Source organism: Ursus arctos, unplaced genomic scaffold (genome assembly GCF_023065955.2).
Source record: "Ursus arctos isolate Adak ecotype North America unplaced genomic scaffold, UrsArc2.0 scaffold_6, whole genome shotgun sequence".
Lineage (NCBI taxonomy): Eukaryota > Metazoa > Chordata > Mammalia > Carnivora > Ursidae > Ursus > Ursus arctos.
The window spans coordinates 58,231,677-58,250,947 of record NW_026623078.1 but is presented as its reverse complement, the minus strand read 5'-3'; the positions used below and the strand labels follow the sequence as shown (position 1 = coordinate 58,250,947).

The 19,271-nt window shown below is 38.3% G+C and overlaps 2 protein-coding genes across 11 annotated transcripts in view; both read left to right on the top strand.

The window, feature by feature from the left end:
• Positions 1–19,271, top strand: part of EIF3E (eukaryotic translation initiation factor 3 subunit E) — a 227,839-nt gene that overhangs the window by 105,469 nt on the left and 103,099 nt on the right. For 4 of the 10 annotated variants that reach the window (XM_057307680.1, XM_057307681.1, XM_057307684.1 and 1 more), the window contains one exon: positions 13,898–14,010. The exons of 5 other annotated variants lie outside the window; for them this stretch is intronic. The gene's annotated coding sequence lies outside the window, so the exon portion shown is untranslated. Of the gene's footprint in view, positions 1–7,618; positions 7,758–13,897; positions 14,011–19,271 lie in introns of all 10 variants that reach the window. One more of the 10 variants, XM_057307683.1, reaches the window with a different exon arrangement.
• Positions 7,768–9,207, top strand: LOC113252825 (60S acidic ribosomal protein P1-like). Its single transcript, XM_044382641.3, has one exon. It carries the CDS (start codon positions 7,909–7,911, stop codon positions 8,278–8,280), a length of 372 nt encoding a protein of 123 aa, XP_044238576.1. The 5' UTR covers positions 7,768–7,908; the 3' UTR covers positions 8,281–9,207.

The window sequence follows — 19,271 nt, the reverse complement described above, 5'->3', positions numbered from 1 at the left end:
CACTTGTTATTTCTTTTGTTTTACTTTGTTTTTAAGATTTAATTTTTTATTTTAGAGAGAGAGAGCGCTTGAGAGCAGGGGGAGGGACAGAGGTGGTGGAAGGGAGAGAATCTTAAGCAGGCTCCATGCCCAGTGCAGAGCCTGATGTGGGACTGGATCCTATGATGCAGAGATCATGACCTGAGCTGAAATCAAGAGTCGGACGCTCAACCGACTGAGCTACCCAGACGCCCCTCTCCCTCCACCATGTTCTTCAGATTCTTTCACACTGGTTAGACCAAGTTCAAAGCCACACCCTTGAAGAGTGATAGAGTAAAATTACATTTCAATTTGTTTTTCCCTCCCAAATCTGGCTAATGTAGTTAATTGACAGAAGCAACTGTTGTTTCTAATCAGATATATAAACTATAAACCTCAAGGCAATTTTTCTCTTGCCAGTGGTTGCCCTTGATGGCAAAGTAATTACCATATTAGCAGCATTCCCTCAATTTCAACACTGAGCATTTCTCCCACAAAGCATGCTGGAGAAAAGTGCCAGGCCACAAGGCAGTTTAATAAAACCACTTCTGCCTTCACCCTGTGTAAATGTAAATGCCCATGCTGACTGGTCTGTTCCACCTGTGTAAGGCACAGGTTTATTTGTTTTTCTTTTTCAGTTTTAGTGTATAGCAGTATATTACAGTGCAATTGTTAATGGGACCAGTGACTCCACAGTTTTAAACCTAATACTTATGTCTTGAACATGAAATATTCAAATATTGTTTGGTGCATCTGGCAGGGTTGGTCTCTGCCATGACACCATACTGAATTATTTTGGTTCCCCAGGCTCCCTCTTGTCCTCAGGCCTTGCCCATGCTGAGCTGCTGAGAACCCAGTCCACTGCTCCTTGACTCTTTTCACAAGTCTAACCCCTGTTCACCATCCAGGTACCAGTTCAGTTGTTACTTCCTCCAGGAAGCCTTCCCTAAAGTCTTAATTCTGAGTTAAGTGGCATGCAGTCATGTACGCTCCTCACATTACAATTCAATTGCTTATTTACTTAGTGGAATTCTCCACTAGACTGAATTTTCTGAGATCAGAGACACTGTTTTGTTCACAGAATGCCTTTAGCAGCTGGGAGGAAATATTTGTCGTAGTATCTTTTCAGTAAATATTTGCCGTTGTATATTTCACTTTTTGTTCATAGTTTGTTTTTGTTTTTGTTTTGTTTTTCTGTGCTATGGTAAGCATTTGCTCTCTTCACCAATTAACTTTGATGACTATGGTTTGCTTTAGCCAATGGGATGTGAGCAGATATGACATACAACACATCTTGGTAGAAACGTTAAGAGCACTTGCATGGTTTGACACTCCTCTTCTTCCTGCCTTCCACAGTCAGCAAAGTATTTTTCAAATAGTGGCTACTCTTCTGTTAAAAACAAACAAACAAACAAACAAACAAACTCAACCTAGTAAATTTGAAGATCTTTGTTAAGGGATTCATGAATCGGACAGCATTCCATGTAGTAAGTAGAGGGGAGCGCCAAGGAATTGTACAAAATGGAAGGTTTTTATAAGAAGGAAGGTGGGGCAAAAAAGTTATTAGCAAAAGAAAAGGATGGTTTCAGGCAAGCTCAGAAGCAGAGGGCCGTATCCTGAAGATTGCCTCATCTTCCTTTGAAGAATGGAGGGGGCCCACTTAGCCTGTTACTTCATTGGTGCTGATCAGAGAATTCCCGACTTACGGTTAAAACTACATCTCCAGGGGAGATTGAAATTGCAATTAGATTAGGGATTAGCCCCTAGTTTGGAGACTCAACCTAAGTAATACTATTTTGGGTCTGTGGTTTTCTTTTTAATATCTCAGACTTGTTTCAAATAGAGAAGACACATGATGCAAGCCAAGCCCAAAAGAGCCCAGTAGAGCCCAGTAATTTGCATGACAAATGACTGTTGTAAATTGTTGAGATTTGAAGATTGCTTGTCATCACAATAAAAGTTGATTAATAAAGAAATTGATACCTAGAAGCAAGGCACTACTGTAACAACAAAAAACTAAAGTATGTAGTTTTGCACCATGCCTACTATGGGAACTCTAATGTTAAAGGAGGCTGGAAAAATGACAACCTATACTATACAATGGGTGAAAATTTTGGTAAAATTGTTACCTGAGATAATTTGAAAGGCAGAAAATACACCTATGAACTTGTGACTTTGGCAAAGACTTTTTGAAACAGAATGTTGGTGGCCCCAAATTGCTTATTGGGCATTATAAGAAAGAGATGAGCTGAGAAAATAATTGGCCTTTTTTTTTCAAATAAGTATGGTAGAGAAAAGGAGAATCCAGAAATCCAGAGAAAGAATTAAAAGATGCAACTGTTTCTCATCTCCAGCCAGTAAACTATTTACAAATTAAGAAAAAACCTCAGTGCAAAGACCAACTCAAGGACATGGAAAGTCATTTTCTAGTTGTGTGTGCATTTTCTTACATGGAATAATTTGAAATATTTTTAGTGAATGTAAAGTATATCAGAAATTTAACAACTTGAGGGGCGCCTGGGTGGCGCAGGTGTTAAGCGTCTGCCTTCGGCTCAGGGCATGATCCCAGCATTCCGGGTTCGAGCCCCACATCAGGCTCTTCCGCTGGGAGCCTGCTTCTTCCTCTACCACTCTCCTGCTGTGTTCCGTCTCTCACTGGCTGTCTCTCTCTGTCAAATAAATAAATAAAATCTTTCAAAAAAAAAAAAGAAAGAAATTTAACAACTTGAGCAAATTCTGAATACAAAAATACCATAGTAATATAGGGAATTTTAAGGATAATTTCAAAGAAACTTTAAAGTGGATAAATGGAAGAAAAGCAATTTATACTATCTATTCTCTTTTAGAAACCCATTATAAACTTTCGAAGACATGAGCAGTTATGCAAAATTAATATTATAAAGTGCCTATAAGATGCTTTTGTCATCCTTCATAATATGAAGAGAAACTATTTTCATTCTGTTAAGTAAAAGTACACCTAATTAAAATTATTACTACTACTAATAAGACTCAAACTTGAGAGCAAAGACCAAATCAAGACTGTTGTCACCACACTATTTGTTGAGACCTTTGATTCCTTTAAAGTGATCCCTGGTAAGTCATTTCACTTGGTACAAAATGGCTCAGGGTAAAAAGACCATAGATTTGGCCCAATGAAAGTCTAAAGAGTTAAAATTATCTGTAATAAAGCCCAGAAGAATGTCTTCTAATGATGGATTTGGTTACTGGCAGGAGGCATTAACAGGAAACAAAGGTATCAAAGAAACCAAGAATATTTTTGAAAGTGTAGTAATGCCCAAACTGCCACCAGCCTGAATTAAAAGGAGTTGTGATTGTTTGAACAATAAAACTATTCTTGAGCCCTCAACTTTCTATAGGCAGGCTGAGAAAGCTGTTCGGTAGCCAAAGAGGGCAATTTTTCACAAAGATGATATGAGAAAAGGAAAGACCTCCTGGAAGATGAAGTCAAGAGACATGAAGGACAATAGACTATGAATCTACCTCCAGGAAACAAAACCAAAGGGGCACCTGGGTACCGCAGTCGTTAAGAGTCTGCCTTCAGCTCAGGGCATGATCCTGGTGTTATGGGATCGAGCCCCACATCAGGCTCCTCTGCTGGAAGCCTGCTTCTTCCTCCCCCACTCCCCCTGCTTGTGTTCCCTCTCTCGCTGGCTGTCTCTGTCAAATAAATAAAATCTTTAAAAAAAAAAAAAAGGAAACAAAACCAAAGGTTGATTAAGTTTCCTACAATAACTCAGATTGGTAGACCTTATAACAATTCCTCATTGGGATTTCAGAATTACTGTGGGTCAGTGATTGCTGGGTTCTCCTTTTCTTCCCCCTTCTAAATAAAGTGTTTATTGTGGGTTCCACTATTTTATTATGGCTGTGTGGGGTGCAAATAACAAGTCAAGAGGAGCTATGTTTGAGCATGATATATATTCTAAGAGCCTGGATTTCAATCTAGGTGTTTTGATTGAATGAGACCTTAAAGTATTGTTAGAATGGTGACTGTTTGTTTATAGGGAAGGAAGTGAACATTTGTAAACAATGGCAGGCTGTGGTAGATTGCATTATTTTACAAATATTCATTCCCTCAATACCCTCACCGTACTTCTCTGTGAACAAGGTCTACTTTCTTGCCCACAGCCTTCAGCCTAGGTCATATTACTTTCTTTGGCTAAGAGAATATCTCAGTAGAAGTTTTAAATGTTCTTGCATGTTTTGCATGGCTTGATGTCCAGTCTCTTGATTTTTCCCTCCAAAATGAGAATAGTATGTCCAAGGTACTGGCTTATTCCTTCAGCCTGGCCAAGGAATGAAAATACATGTTTCATGGAGGCAAGATCTAGTTCTACCAAGCTCAGCTAAATCTGGCAGAACCACCGCCCTCATGATCTTGAGCCTATGTGTTCTTATAACCCACGAGGACATTGGGATTATTTGTTACTATAGCAAAAGCTAGCTTACACAAGTTTCGAATGAATGGTTGATGAAAATAAAGAAGGAAGAATTGTATTGTCCATAAAAATGCTTGGTTTATATACAAAAACCAAGTAAGTGTCTGAACGTACACAACTAAACAAACTCTCAATCAGAATTACTCGTAGGAGGAATTTATAGATACTAGTTGAGTTGTTTGGTTATTTGGCTACTTGGACAGTAGTTTTAACCTAAGTCAAAAGAAATGGCCCTAGATTCAATGGCATAAAGGAGATATTAATAGGCTTTTCAGATTTCTTACATTTCTTTTAAAAAAAATCAAGAAGTATCTCTAGACCCAAAATTCTAAAAGAAATTCCAGTATATATTAGAAGATGGGTCAACATTTCCAAGAATCTGGATAAAGAAGAGGCCTGCAGATTTAAAAAAGGGAATACCAAAGTTGAATGTTTGGGACATTGATTGTTTAATGTTGTATATGCATGCCTTTTTGAGTAATAAAAATTTGTACCTGGAATGTAACTCAATTATATATTACTTTTTCTTTGAATTTCCTTCATTCTATAGTAAAGATTACTTATTAACTGGAAAAAAAAAGATGAAAGAGTTTTACTTAAAAATATGTTTTGAATGGCATCCAATTGTCACTGAGAGAAGGATTGAATCAATAAATGTGACAAAACCTCAGGGAATTATGAGTTCAAAAGTTAATGAGAAGAACAGTATGGAGGTTCTTCAAAAAGTTAAAAACAGAACTACCTTATGATCCAGCAATTGCACTACTAGGTATTTACCCAAAGGATACAAAAATACTGATTTGAAGAGACTCATGCTCCCTGATGTTTATAACAGCATTATTAACAATGGCCAATTATGGAAAGAACCCAAATGTCCATTGATTGATGAATGGATAAAGAAATTGTGGTATATATCCACAAAGGAATATTACTCAGCCATAAGAAAGAATGAAATCTTACCATTTGCAAAGACATGGATGGAGCTAAAGTATATTATGGTAAGCAAAATAAATCAGTCAGAGAAAGACAAATACCATATGATTTCACTCCTAAGTGGAATTTAAGAAACAGAACAGATGAACATGGGAGGGGAGAGGCAAACCATAAAATAGGCTCTTTTTTTTTTTAAGATTTTATTTGACAGAGAGAGACACAGCGAGAGAGGGAACACAAGCAGGGGGAGTGGGAGAGGGAGAAGCAGGCTTCCGACTGAGCAGGGAGCCCCATGAGGGGCTCTATCCCAGCACACTGGGATCATGACCCGAGCTGAAGGCAGACACTTAACGACTGAGCCACCCAGGCACCCCCATAAAATAGACTCTTAACCATAGAGAACAAACTAGGGGCTGCTGGAGGGGAGGTCAGTAGAGGGATGGCTTAAATGGGTAATGGGTATTAAGAATGGCACTTAACTGTGATAAGCACTGGGTGTTATGTGTAAGTGATGAATCACTAAATTCTACTCCTGAAACTAGTATTACATTGTATGTTAACTATCTGGAATTTAAATAAAACTTGAAAAAAGTTGATTAGAAGCTCCACATACAGAATAAAGTTATCTAAATAGCCTTACTTAGGAAGGTCTGTCATCTGACTACAGGGCTGACTAATCCTCTTAATGATCTTTTTCCCCCCTTATTCATCTTTTTAAATGCTTTTGCAGCTGGGAGAGTTAGCACCATCAGTGTTATTTTTAAATTCTTTTTTTTTTTTTTGCAACTAGTACAATTTTAACAGTACAATATCATAAATATTTCTTCAGCAGTCATACATTACAGAATTTTTATTCAGTCCTGTCAAAATATAATTGCTATATCCAACCTAAAGCAATTAAAATCTGAACTGTGAGGTAGTGGGGATTGAGAAACAATCTCATTACAATGAATCAGCATCACTGGAATGATTCACCTGATACAAGTTACCAATCAAATGAGTTAAGGGAAGTGGTTAATATTAGATTTATTATATCAGTACAGTTAAATTTAGATGGTAAAACTAATAAACAATGTTCTGACGTGAGCTAAGGAAAAGAGGAGAAACACATCAGAAGGGATGACCCAAAGAGCATTCTTTCGGACCTTTGTGCAAGAACCCAAACAGCTCTGCATTTTAGCAACATGTAATTTTAAAGTTAACAACTTACCAAGCCCTTCCTTGTGTGTTAACTTTTGAATGTCCCAGCAGCCCTAGTGAAGGAGGGTGACTTGGAACGTCCATTCTGCAAAGGAATGAGACTGAGCTCTGAGAGGTGGACGCCTCCTCCAAGCCTGTCAGTTGGTCTGTGTACAGAATCAGGATTTACACTGAGATCTGCCAGCACCAAATCCAGGGGTCTTTTCATTCCATTCTCATGGTCCCCTGGAGAGGGACTTGAGACAATGGGCACCTAAAGGCCAGAAGAAAGAAGAATGTGATTATGAGGAAGTGGGAGGTAAGAAGTGGAGATAAATACAGAGAAAAGAATGAGCACAAAATAAAGCACATTTCCCTACAAAATGATTTCAAGTGTGAAACTTCGGGGGGTGCCTGGGTGGCTCAGTCAGTTAAGCAATCGACTCTTGAACTCAGCTCAGGTCTTGATCTTAGGGTCCTGAGTTCAAACTCTACCTTGGGCTCCATGCTGGGCATGAAGCCTACTTAAAAAAAAAAATCAAGTGTGAAACTTCTTTGTAAACTTGAAAATCTATAAATGTTATTTCTAAACTGCGCCCATTTGCACATGAAAGGAGGAGAACGACTCCCTTATTTTCTCTTCTGCTTCATTTTCTATTTCCTTAAAATGTTTTCAAGTTTTTATTTAAATTCTAGAAAGATTTATTTTTTTAAGCTTAATTTATTCATTTGAGAGAGTGCACGCATGCAAGGGGGGAAAGGAGCAGAGGGAGAAAATCTCCAGCGGACTCCTTGCTGAGCTCCATTCGGAACCCCATCCGCGACCCAGGAGATCATGACCTGAGCCAAAACCAAGAGTCCCATGCTCAGCCAACTGAGCCACCCAGGCGCCCCTAGAAAGACATGATTATTATAACTGGTCCTATTTCATGGATAGCTAATTTTGTGAACTTTTAAATAATCACATCCACAAAAATAATAGAAAGGATAAGAGATTAATAGATAGCCAACAACTATCTTTCTTAAAGGGGAACTGGTCTATTGAGTCCTTCATGAATCCATTCATTGAATAAGTATTTGAATACCTGCTACATGCCAATCTTTTGATCAACTGAGATGAAGCTTATAAGAAATGACCATCTACTTCAGGAGCTTATAATTTAACAGGTATGTCAAGATTCCTATGTGTGAAATAAGTAATAAACTCATGGTGATAATGATTTTTGTATTAACAAGAATGGTTCATGAAATCAATTCTTTGGACATGTAGAGACTGAGGAAGCTTAGGCCACTTCTGGGCGAGGCCCTCACTTCATCCATGACTAGCACCGTGCTGGGTAGCACCCACTCAGCCCTTGCCCACACCATGGCTTCCGTCTCAGAGCTCACCTGCATTTACTCGGCCCACGACCATGAAGTGATGGTAACAGAGGAAAAGATCAATGCCCTCATGAAAGCAGCAGGTGTAAATGTTGAACCTTTCTGGCTGGGCTTGTTTGCAAAGGCCCTGGCCAGTGTCCACATTGGGAGCCTTGTCTGCAAGGTAGGGGCTGATGAACCTGCCCCAGCAGGAGGTCTTGCTCCATCCACCACGGCTGCCCCCCACACCCTGCTGATGAATAGGAGGTGGAAGCAAAGAAAGAAGAATCGGGAGTCTGAAGATGACATGGGCTTTGGTCTTTCTGACTAAACCTCTTCTGAAACTATTCAATAAAAAGCTGAACTCTAAGAAAGAAAGCAAGATGGAAGGAAGGAAGGAAGGAAGGAAGGAAGGAAGGAAGGAAGGAGGGAGGGAAGGAAGAAGGAAAGGAAAGGAAAGGAAAGGAAAGGAAAGGAAAGGAAAGGAAAGGATGAAAGTCTAAGGGGGATCTTTACAGTTTCATAGAGGAATTAGACTTAAGAGGAGTTTGATCATACCCGTGCATGAGATTCATTTAGGTGAGTTCAAAAAGCAAGAACAAAGATGTGGATGTAGGAAGCAGGCAAGAGAGTACAGAAGTATGTTAAGGAGAGCAAATTACTAAGAGTCTTAGTACTATAGGAAATACAAGTTATGTGCCATATTTATACTTGAAACCTCTGCATGCTTCAAACAATAATATTGTGAATGAAGACTATGGCTAGCTCAAGTGAGATGAAGGTAAGCAGGTCTGTCAAGATCACAAGGGCCTCTAGCTCCTTTGGCATCTTTTACTAGTTCGGTGGGTATCACAGCCAAGAGAGAAGCATTGCTAGGACATAAGGACCTATGCTGACTTGAAAAGTTTAAGTAAGTTCTGGTTGAGAAGTACCAATCTGTGAAATCCCCACTGTATTAATGAAAATAAGAAAACCACATTCATGAATATACATTGTTCATGCCTTCACTGAGCTGTTGCTACATGGAATGGAAGAAACTCTTGATGGTACTTGAAAGGGTAATGAGTGTATAGGTACTAGTATTATTTGATTTGTGGAGAGTATAGTCAAGAGATTCCCTATGCCAATTGATTTCAACTTTTTTGATTATAGTCCAAAGTAAGAAATACTTAGACTGCAATCTATACACACATTCGTAACTATATCTATATTGATATATGTTACACATACAAATTGTTACAAAACAATACACACTTTATGTTTATCTGGCTAAGAGTAGACTGTGTTTGCTGTTTAACTGTGGTGTCAGAAGCTATAAATTTCTTTCATTGTCATTGCTTTTGTTTCCCCTGTAGTCTTTGGGTTTTCATAGAGACTCCTTAAATAACATCTGAGGCTTTTAGTTCTTTTAGCTTCAATCTCATGATATTTTACAGGAGCCCTATTGTTATTGATGCAAGGTATAGAGTGAGGAAGTATTCTATGGGCCTATCATTACGTGTCAGTCTTTTAGTGAGTCTAAGCTGGGTATTTCCCTTCCCTCAGGCCAGTTAGGCTTTAGTAAAACCCCAGTCAGTTAGGCTCTGGTAAAACAGTTTCTGTTGAGGGTAGACCTTGCTAAGAATGTATTTCAAAACGGTTACTTTTTCCCTCCTCTGGCTGGAAGTACTAGGGGATTTGTCTCCCATCTTCACAGTGAGAACATAGGAGCTCTGGAGGTAAAACTCATAGAAATGGAAGAGTCCCGTTAAAACTGGGTCCCCTTGGAGTTTTTAACTCTTAAGCTAGTCTACATGGAGCCACTTAGTAAATAATCAATTACAGTTCGAAGTATTCTTACAGATACTGGTTCCTGCTCCTGGATGCTTTCCCTGGGCTTCTACTCCTGGTAAACTTCAATTCTCTGTATCTTCCTGTCTGTCTCTCTGTTTTGGGGAGCAACACTTTGTCCTTTGACCCCGGTTTTCTGATGACTCTAAAAACTCATCAAAATTCATTTCAGTTTGTTCAGCTTTTTTCTTGTTGTGAGGATAGGAATGACAACTTCCAAGCTCTTTCAATACTTTATATTATGTGCAATTAATACATTTTTTCTATTCTATTTAATTATTATTTTAAAAATTGCTGGTTGTGGGGTGCCTGGGTGGCTCAGTCTGTTAAGCATCTGCTTTCAGTTCAGGTTGTGGTCTCAGAGTCCTGGGATCGAGCCCCGCATTGGGCTGGCTCCCTGCTCAGCAGGGAAGTCTGCTTCTCTCTCTGCCCCTCCACCCTCATGCTCATTCTCTCTCTCTCTCTCTTGCTCTCTCTCTCTGTATCTCAAATAAATAAATAAAATCTTTTTAAATAAATAAATAAATATAAATATTAAAAATTGCTGGTTAAAACCCACTAAACTGAGTTAGTTTGGTGATTTATAAGAGTATTAAAAGAAAACACAATTGAATTATTCTATACCCTGAAAGTGGGGAAACTATGATTCCAGAAGCAATGAAAATGATTAATTTGATTAGATAAAAATTAAAAATGTGAAAATAAACACAACTAAATAAAAAAGCAAATGACTGGCTTGGAAAAAGTATATGTTATACACAAATGGTTCATATCTCTAAGATACATAAAAACTTCTAAAACTAAAGAAAAAAGACAATCCTATAGAAAAATAGGCTAGAGGGGCGCCTGGGTGGCACAGCGGTTAAGCGTCTGCCTTCGGCTCAGGGTGTGATCCCGGCATTCTGGGATCGAGTCCCACATCAGGCTCCTCCGCTGGGAGCCTGCTTCTTCCTCTCCCACTCCCCCTGCTTGTGTTCCCTCTCTCGCTGGCTGTTTCTCTCTGTCAAATAAATAAAATTTAAAAAAGAAAAATAGGCTAGAAATATGAATACAATTCATAGGATAAAGAAATGAAAATGGCTGTTAAACATAAAAGTTTTCAATTACATTCATAACAATAGAAGTGCAATTTAAAATTTCACTGAGTTATTATTTCTTTCTTATCAGATTGGAAAAAATCCAGAAGTCTGCAACATATTCTGTTGACGAGGCTGTGAAGAAATAGCACCTTAATATGCTGTTATGGAAATACAAAATGTTGTAACTCTTACAGAGAGGGGAATTTGTCAATATATAGCAAAATTACCTAAGTACTTACCCTTTGATTTAGCAATCCCACTTCTAGAAATCTACTACAAAGATACGTTGAAAAAAGGACAAAAAGATAGGTTCACAGGAATTCACTGAAATACTATTTGTAGGGGCATCTGGGTGGCTCAGTCAGTTAAGCCTTCGACTCAGGTCATGATCTCAAGGTCTTGGGATTGAGCCCCGCATCCTGCTCCCTGCTCAGCAGGGAGCCTGCTTCTGCCTCTCCCTCTCCCAATGCCACCCCCCCATCTCATGCATGGGCATGCTCTCTATCTCAAATAAATAAAATCTTAAAAAAAAGAAGAAATACTATTTGTAATAACAAGGATTGTAAACAACCCAAATGTTTATTAATAGGGAATGGGTTAAATAAGACCATGCTATATCAATACAATAGGATACTTTGCAGCCCCTACAAAAGAGGCCAGAGAAAGCTCCCTTGCCCCTTCCACCATGTGAGGTTACATTGAGTAGTCAGCAATCTGCAATCCAGAAGAGGGTCTTCACCTGAACCCAACCATGCTGGCATCCAGTTTTGGACTTCCATCCTCCAGAACTCTGAGAAATAAATTGCTGTTATTTATAAGCCACCCAGTCTGTGATATTTTGTTATAGCAGCCCAAATAGAAATGAGCTATCAAGCCATAGAAAGACATGGAAGAAACTTAAATGCATATTATTAAGTGAAAGGAGTTAATCTGAAAACACCACCAACAGTATGATTCCAACTATATGATATTCTGGAAAAAGAAAAACCATGGAGACAGTAAAAGGATCAGTGGTTGTCAGCAATTAGAGAAGAAGGAGGGAAAAATAGGTGGAGCACACAGGATTTTTAGGGCAGTGAAAATATTATAATAGGGCATAGATGTCATTATACATTTCCTAAAACCCATAGAACATACCAATAGTGAACCCTAATGTAAGCTATGGACTTTGAGTGACAATAATGTGTCCATGTAGGTTCATTGATTGTAATAAATGTACTACTCTGGTGCAGAACTTTGAAAGAAGGAGAGGCTGTATGTATGAGGGGACAGAGGATATATAGGGAATCTCTGTACCTTCTGCTCAGTTTTGCTGTGAATCTAAAACTGCTCTGAAAAATAAAATCTATTCACTTTTTTTAGTAACAAATTATAGAAATGATCCCTGAAAGTATAATCTTATTATTATTGTATTTTTTAAATAAGGAAAACAAACCAGACAAATGGTTACCAACAAGAGAAAAATATCATTTCATACCAAAAGGAACCAGTACTCCTTGGACAGGTGGTTGATTCCAGTTCTGAAACAGGAAATTTACTGATGAGCATTTTGTGAGCCAGAAAGCCAGGAAATTATCAAAGGCTACTATGGTCTTATCAAACAGACTCAGGTGTCAACTTGGCCTATTGACTTGGGTCTTTGAACATCAATAAGGATATTGACTACAGTGGATGGACACAAATCCAATATATTCAAATTAGTAAGGTCAAAATGATACTTTAAAAAACTTCATTGATCATCATTCTCTTGAGAATGGCCTATACATCAGGGAAAGCAGATAACTGATGTTGAGAAATTTACTTTATGGAAATCTTCCAGCTAATAAACAATGAAGAAATTATGAAATTATCACTATTTTACAATCCCTAATGAATTAATAGCTATAAGCAACAATCATCAATGGCTGCTAACATCACTGAGAATGAGACAGACAGACATTATGTACATACTCAGAGAAGTATACCAATGAAGAACTCTTGCTAAAAAATCAAGCCCGGGGCGCCTGGGTGGCACAGCGGTTAAGCGTCTGCCTTCGGCTCACGGCGTGATCCTGGCGTTATGGGATCGAGCCCCACATCAGGCTCCTCTGCTGGGAGCCTGCTTCTTCCTCTCCCACTCCCCCTGCTTGTGTTCCCTCTCTCGCTGGCTGTCTCTATCTCTGTCTCTGTCGAATAAATAAATAAATAAATCTTAAAAAAAAAATCAAGCCCAAATCTGTCAATATCTAACTACCAATTAGTAGGAAATTAAGGGGATGGAGGAATACGTTAAATAGCACCATGGGAATGTAAGCAAGATAGGGGGAGTAGAGTTTCTGCAGGAAAAACCTACTAGTGTCTTTCTTCGATAACCGTACCAAAGATAAAAAGAGAGAAAGAGAGAGGGAATAAGAGAGTGGGAGAGAGAGACAGGGAGTAAGAAAAATTGCAAATAAAAAAGGATAGGAAAGAAACCTACATATGAAAAGAAAATAAAAAGACTTAACAACCAGATACAATGTTTAAACTATATTTGGATCCTTATTTAAATTTTTATTTATTTTTAGATATTCATTTATTTATTTGAGAGAGAGAGAGTGCATTCGAGTGGAAGGAGGGGCAGAGGGAGAGGGAGAGAGAGAGAGAGAGAATCTCAAGCAGATTCTGCACTGAGCACAACTTGGGGCTTGATCTAATGACACTGAGATCATGACCTAAGCCGAAATCAAGAGTCAGATGCTTAACCAACTGACCCACCCAAATGCCCCTGGATCCTAATTTAAACAATAAATGATAAAAAAAAAATTGTGAAGCAATTGAAAATATTTCAACTTTTCAATATTTCCTTAACATTTATGATACTAAAAGAACAACTTGCTAAGATAACGATATTATGATTATAGTTGAAGAAAAGTAGATATACACACATATATTCATGTATAAATATATTCACAGTTGGAATTATATCTGCAATTTGCTACTAAATGTTTTAGAGGCGGGGAGTCACTGAATTGATAATTGCTGAATTATTAAACCTGAGTGTGATGTTTGTACCCACAGGTTTTTAATTTATGCAGGTGACTGGTTACCAACACAGAGAGGTTAATGCCATTGAAAGAAGATTTTTATTACTTATATTTTTCAAGAGGAGAGGGCAGTCCATGCCATACAGGGTAAGCATCAGGGTGGTCAGGAGATGGAAGACAGGAGCAAGGGGAAAGTCTGTGCCAGAGTCTTTATTGGGATTTCCACGGGAAAGGCAAGGCAGGACAGGGTAAACAGTTTAGGGTTGGTCAATTTGAATAATTCTGGCAGGCTTTGGATTATGGGGGTGGTCTCTACTTGCTCGATACCTGTCTCTGAGATAATTTAGGGCAGGGGAAATTTTGGCTTGGTGTGTGAAAGTCAGGGAAGTGGTTGGTTTGTGTAGGAGACACATGCTTGCAAATAAATTGGTTACTACATTTAGGAATTAGCTAGTTCTGGGAAGGGCAATCTCTCCCAGCTCTGTAAGGCCCCAAAATGCCAGAACATCAAGAATACAGAAAAGAAAATATAGTTAATATAATTGGTCCCATGATGAATGGATATCAATAGACAAATACAGAGTCTAAGAAAATACATACATGGAGTACATTATACTGTTTTCTCCATTATCATATATGTTTGAAAATTTTCAAAATAAAATGTTTTTTAGAAAACTAGAGGGGCGCCTGGGTGGCACAGCGGTTAAGCGTCTGCCTTCGGCTCAGGGCGTGATCCCGGCGTTCTGGGATCGAGCCCCACATCAGGCTCCTCAGCTATGAGCCTGCTTCTTCCTCTCCCACTCCCCCTGCTTGTGTTCCCTCTCTCGCTGGCTGTCTCTATCTCTGTCGAATAAATAAATAAAATCATTAAAAAAAAAAGAAAACTAGAAAGAACATTAGTGTAAATGTGTTGTTTTCCCAAAGAGAGCTACAACAATATCATCTGTACCACATGCTCTTTTGCATTGTGGCCTTGCTATTTACTCTTCTATTAAAAGGTGGAGTCTATGTCCTCCACCATTGAATTTGGGCTAGACTTAGTACTTATCAAGCCTAATGGGAGATATAATGCTTTGACTTCTGAGGCTAGGCCTTAAAAGTTATACAACCTCTATCTTTTCATTTTATAATTCACCTTCTGGGAACTCAGCCTCTATGCTGTGAGGAAGCCAAACAGCCACTTGGAGACATCTGTGTGGAGAAACACCAAGGTCTCTGACAACACCCCCAGCTGAGCCCTCAATTAGGAACCAGAAGTAACTGAGAAATGTGAGACTGTTTTAGACCTCTAGCCATCCCTGCACCCCCACTGACACCATGATCCCTAACAAAGAAGAAACTCTAGCCAGTCCCTGCCTGAATTCCTGACCCACAGAACCATGAGCAAATAAACTATTTTTGTTTTAGGCAATCAAATTTGAGATAATGTGTTACATAGCAGTGAATAACTGACATAAAAGTATAAGAATATCTTATAGAGATCATTACTTTCTTATGAAGAGAAAATAAAGAACTATAATATAGATGAACTCTTCAAGCAAATACATGAAAATAAAGAAGAATTTCACCTAAACACCAAAAAAATGATTTTATAATCTACGATTTTTAAAAATAATGCCTAAAGTAATGCAAGGCAGATTGTTAATAAGTGGTTCAGAGCTGGAAATACCTCTACAGTCTTAGAACATTGAGATCTATTTAGCTGGAGTAAATAGTAACATTAGAGGAGTAGCAAGGAACTGGATGGGGAAGGTTGATAGAGACATTAACTTTAAAATGTCTTGGGTAATAGTTCAGACTTTAAGAGGTAACCAAAAGTTGGCTGAAGATTCTTAGGACAGTGACATGACCAAATCAGTATTTTGACAAAAGTAATTGTTTTGTATGGATTAGTATGAGGAAAAACTTGACACATCAGGGCCAGTTAGGATGATTTCCAGATATGAGGTTATGAGAAGTTGGACTAATGAAATGACAGTGCATACAAGTTCAAAAACTATCTAATGAATAATTAAGAGATGACTAAATGGTAAAGGGAATGATGAAGGAAAATCCAGAGATGGTGCTGAGATTTTGAGTTGGGATGACTAAGAAAATTGTGGCAACACTGATGCAGAGAAGAAAACTGAGAAGAGAGAATAGGTTGAAAGATAATGGTGACCTACTGAGTAGAATTCTAGACCTATTGAGATAGTAAGTTCTAGACATACTAAGTTAATGTTATATCCAAGTAGATATATCCCATATTTAGTTTCTGGCATGAAATTGAATTAAGATGAGACATTAGAACTCAAATAATAAGCAGTATTTTCAAAAATGTGTTTCTCAAACACTATTGACATGAGCTGCCCCATTAAAAATCCTGAGACTAAATAAATTTGGAAAATGTTTACTACTTCTTAGATACTCAGAATGCACATTAGAATATCAAACACTCAAAATGAACTGTCTCTACAAAAGCCTGTATCATTTTGCCTAAGTAAAACATTCCAAACCATGGTCAACTCTTGATACTTTATATCATGATCCACTTGGAAAATGTAGGATGAGACTCCTCAAGAACAGACTTAATAGCTAAAGCCAGTGCACAGAATCAATCAAAAATGGAAAAGAAACTTGAGAGTGAGGGTCAAAGGGTTAAGAACTGAACTAGAATAGGGAAGAGTCTGGAGAAGGAATTGTCTGACAATGGAAGATGATCATGGAAGTTCAGTGTCACAGAAGATCACAGAAGCCAACCATTAAGTGGGTTTCAGAAGGACAACATGGCCATGTGCTGCAGAAATGTTAAGAAGGCGAAAGCCAAAAAGAAAGGTCTGGAGAAGGTCACTGGATTAGTCAGAGGCAATAGTCACCCTTGAAAGAGTTTTGGCGGAAGGTTTTGAAGAAAAATGTCTGACAGAAGCTAAAGAAGTACATTGTGAGGGAAATCAAAACCATGGGTAATAACTATTAACTGGCTATCTGAAAGTGAACATCTGAGGGAAAGAAGACTAGCTCCATGGACTGTCTGTGTCAATTGAAAAATTATCAACAGTGGAAAAAAATCTGTGCACGTGCAAAGACGGATGAGAATACACCAATGGAGCATGTCTAGAAATGATGCTGAAGCAGTCAGAATGCTCTATCTGAGGAGTAAGGAATAGTCCTAGAGCAAAAGTAGCAGCATTAATCTGGAAGAAGAGGAATAGCTTTTTTTCTGAGATGAGTACAAAAGGCAAGTGATGTCAAAAGAGGGCTAAATGGGTGACAATGGAAGAGAAGAACTCCTAAGGATCAGCAGAGTTGGGGGGAGGAGGCAGATGGCAAGGAGGAGGCTGTAGTTAGAGAAGGAGAGAACTAAATGTATGCTCTTAGAAAAGGAGCAACCCTAGCCTCCTTGAAGGACATTAAAATCTGGGAGATTGAAGAGGTACTTTAGGTTAATTTTGAAAGGGAGTATAAATATAAATATAAATATTATTTATTCTTTAATAAAACATATTCTTTAATACTTACGGAAAAATTTGGAAAGGGTGGTAAGATCTGTTCCCTTATTGCTTACTTATCAGTTTATTTCAATTGCTTATTATAGATGAGAACTCTCCATTAGAATCTAAGTTCTATGGGGCAGGCCTTGTTCTGTCTTGTTGTTTATTTTTGTGCCACTGACATCTAACTGGCTGGCAGATAGCAGGTGGTTGGTAAATATTAGTTCAGAATTTATAGGTGTGCTTTGGTTCATGAGGCAGAGTAGAAGTGCAGGGCACAAATAATAGGAATAAATATTTGATTATAGCAGAAGAGGAAGACTAGGTTTGTGAGTGGGGAAACAGGCCTCACTAATAAACATTTTTGAGTAGTGAAGCTCAGAATGACCTCTCAGATCTTCTAATCTTAATTCCTGTTTCCAGGAAAGGTTCACATAATTACTCAGCCTTAAGAAACAAACTCAACTAGGAATGACTGAGTGGCTCAGTCAGGTAAGCATCTGCCTTTAGCTCAGTACATGATCCCAGGGTCTTGGGATCCAGCCCCATGTCAAGGCTCCCTGTTCAGTAAGGTGCTTGCTTCTCCCTCTCCCTCTTGTGCTCTCTTGCTCTCTCTCTCTTGCTTTCTCCCTCTCTCTCTCTCTCTCTCAAATATATAAATAAAAATATATAAATAAAAATCTAAAAAGAAAAAAAAGCTCCACCAAAAGACTCATAATACCAGTAAAAGGCTACATTTGATTTCATCATTTGATTTTTTTTTTACTATTACCCAAATATGAAGAATAGAAATATAATCACAAGCTTTCTACCTCCAACAGTTCACTTCCATCTCCTGCTAGTTGCTACATCATTGATCATTTCGAATTCATCATTCCCATAATGCTGAGCTCTCACTCTCCATTCCCAATGCCTATTCCAGATACACCCAAAATAAAAGGCCACTGTGAGAATTAGAAGTTCTAAAACACCCAATGAATATGAAGTGAGGTAGAGAGCAAAGGCATTATGTAAGACATTTCAGTTGTGCCAGTAGGTCTTGGTGTTTCTGACTTAATAAGTTGACTCCTCTTCTAAGACTAACAAAGCAGTACAGCATGCAGCAGAAAGCATCAACTTTGAGGCCAACAATCCAGACTTGGTTTTTGAATCCCAAACACAATTTCTTGCTGATTATGTAATTCTACTTAAATTATTCAACTCCATGCAATGAGGATGATAATAACTTGTAGTTTCAGATTCGTTTTGAAAATTATAGATAGTGTCTATAATATACTTGGTTCAAAGCAAACACTCAGTAAAGTGATGCTACAAATATTTTTATCCAAATACTCTATTTTGATAGTCAAAATGCCACAGCTAGGGCCATAGTTAAATATTATAAGTTTCTGGCCATAGCAAGTGAAAAGGGCAGTGAAAATGAGTCTAAATACAGAAAATTACTTTAAAGTCTGTTTAGGAAACAGATCCCACATGCCCTTTTCTCTGTAAACTGCAGGGCAACTGCAGTCTTCATTTCCAGGAAAGGACTGAAAATATTTCTCTGAAAATGGTAAAATGGAGGGTCTCTGGAGTAGGAGATATCAGAGTCATTGGTATCCTTAATATCCCACTGAAAATGTAGAGATTAAATCAATATTTACACTCTGAATGCTGAGCTGTCCTGCCTCCTTCCCTCATTCAGCTCCCAAGACTCTTAACGGCCAGATTTCAAACCTGCAGGCAAGAGACTGGAAGTTTTCTTTGGGCAATGTTACCAGCCCAGAAAGAAAGATGAAAGATACTGAACATCAGAAATTCAATGAAAGAAAGAAAGAAAGAAAGAAAGAAAGAAAGAAAGAAAGAAAGAAAGAAAGAAAGAAAAAAGAAAGTCAATGAAAGGACAGACCACCAAAAGTGAAGCCCACAATTGACAAGTACCGTCTATACACTCAAACT

Coding starts and splice junctions, on each gene's coding strand:
- LOC113252825 (XM_044382641.3), top strand. CDS start 7,909: ATGACTAGCACCGTGCTGGGTAGCACCCACTCAGCCCTTGCCCACACC.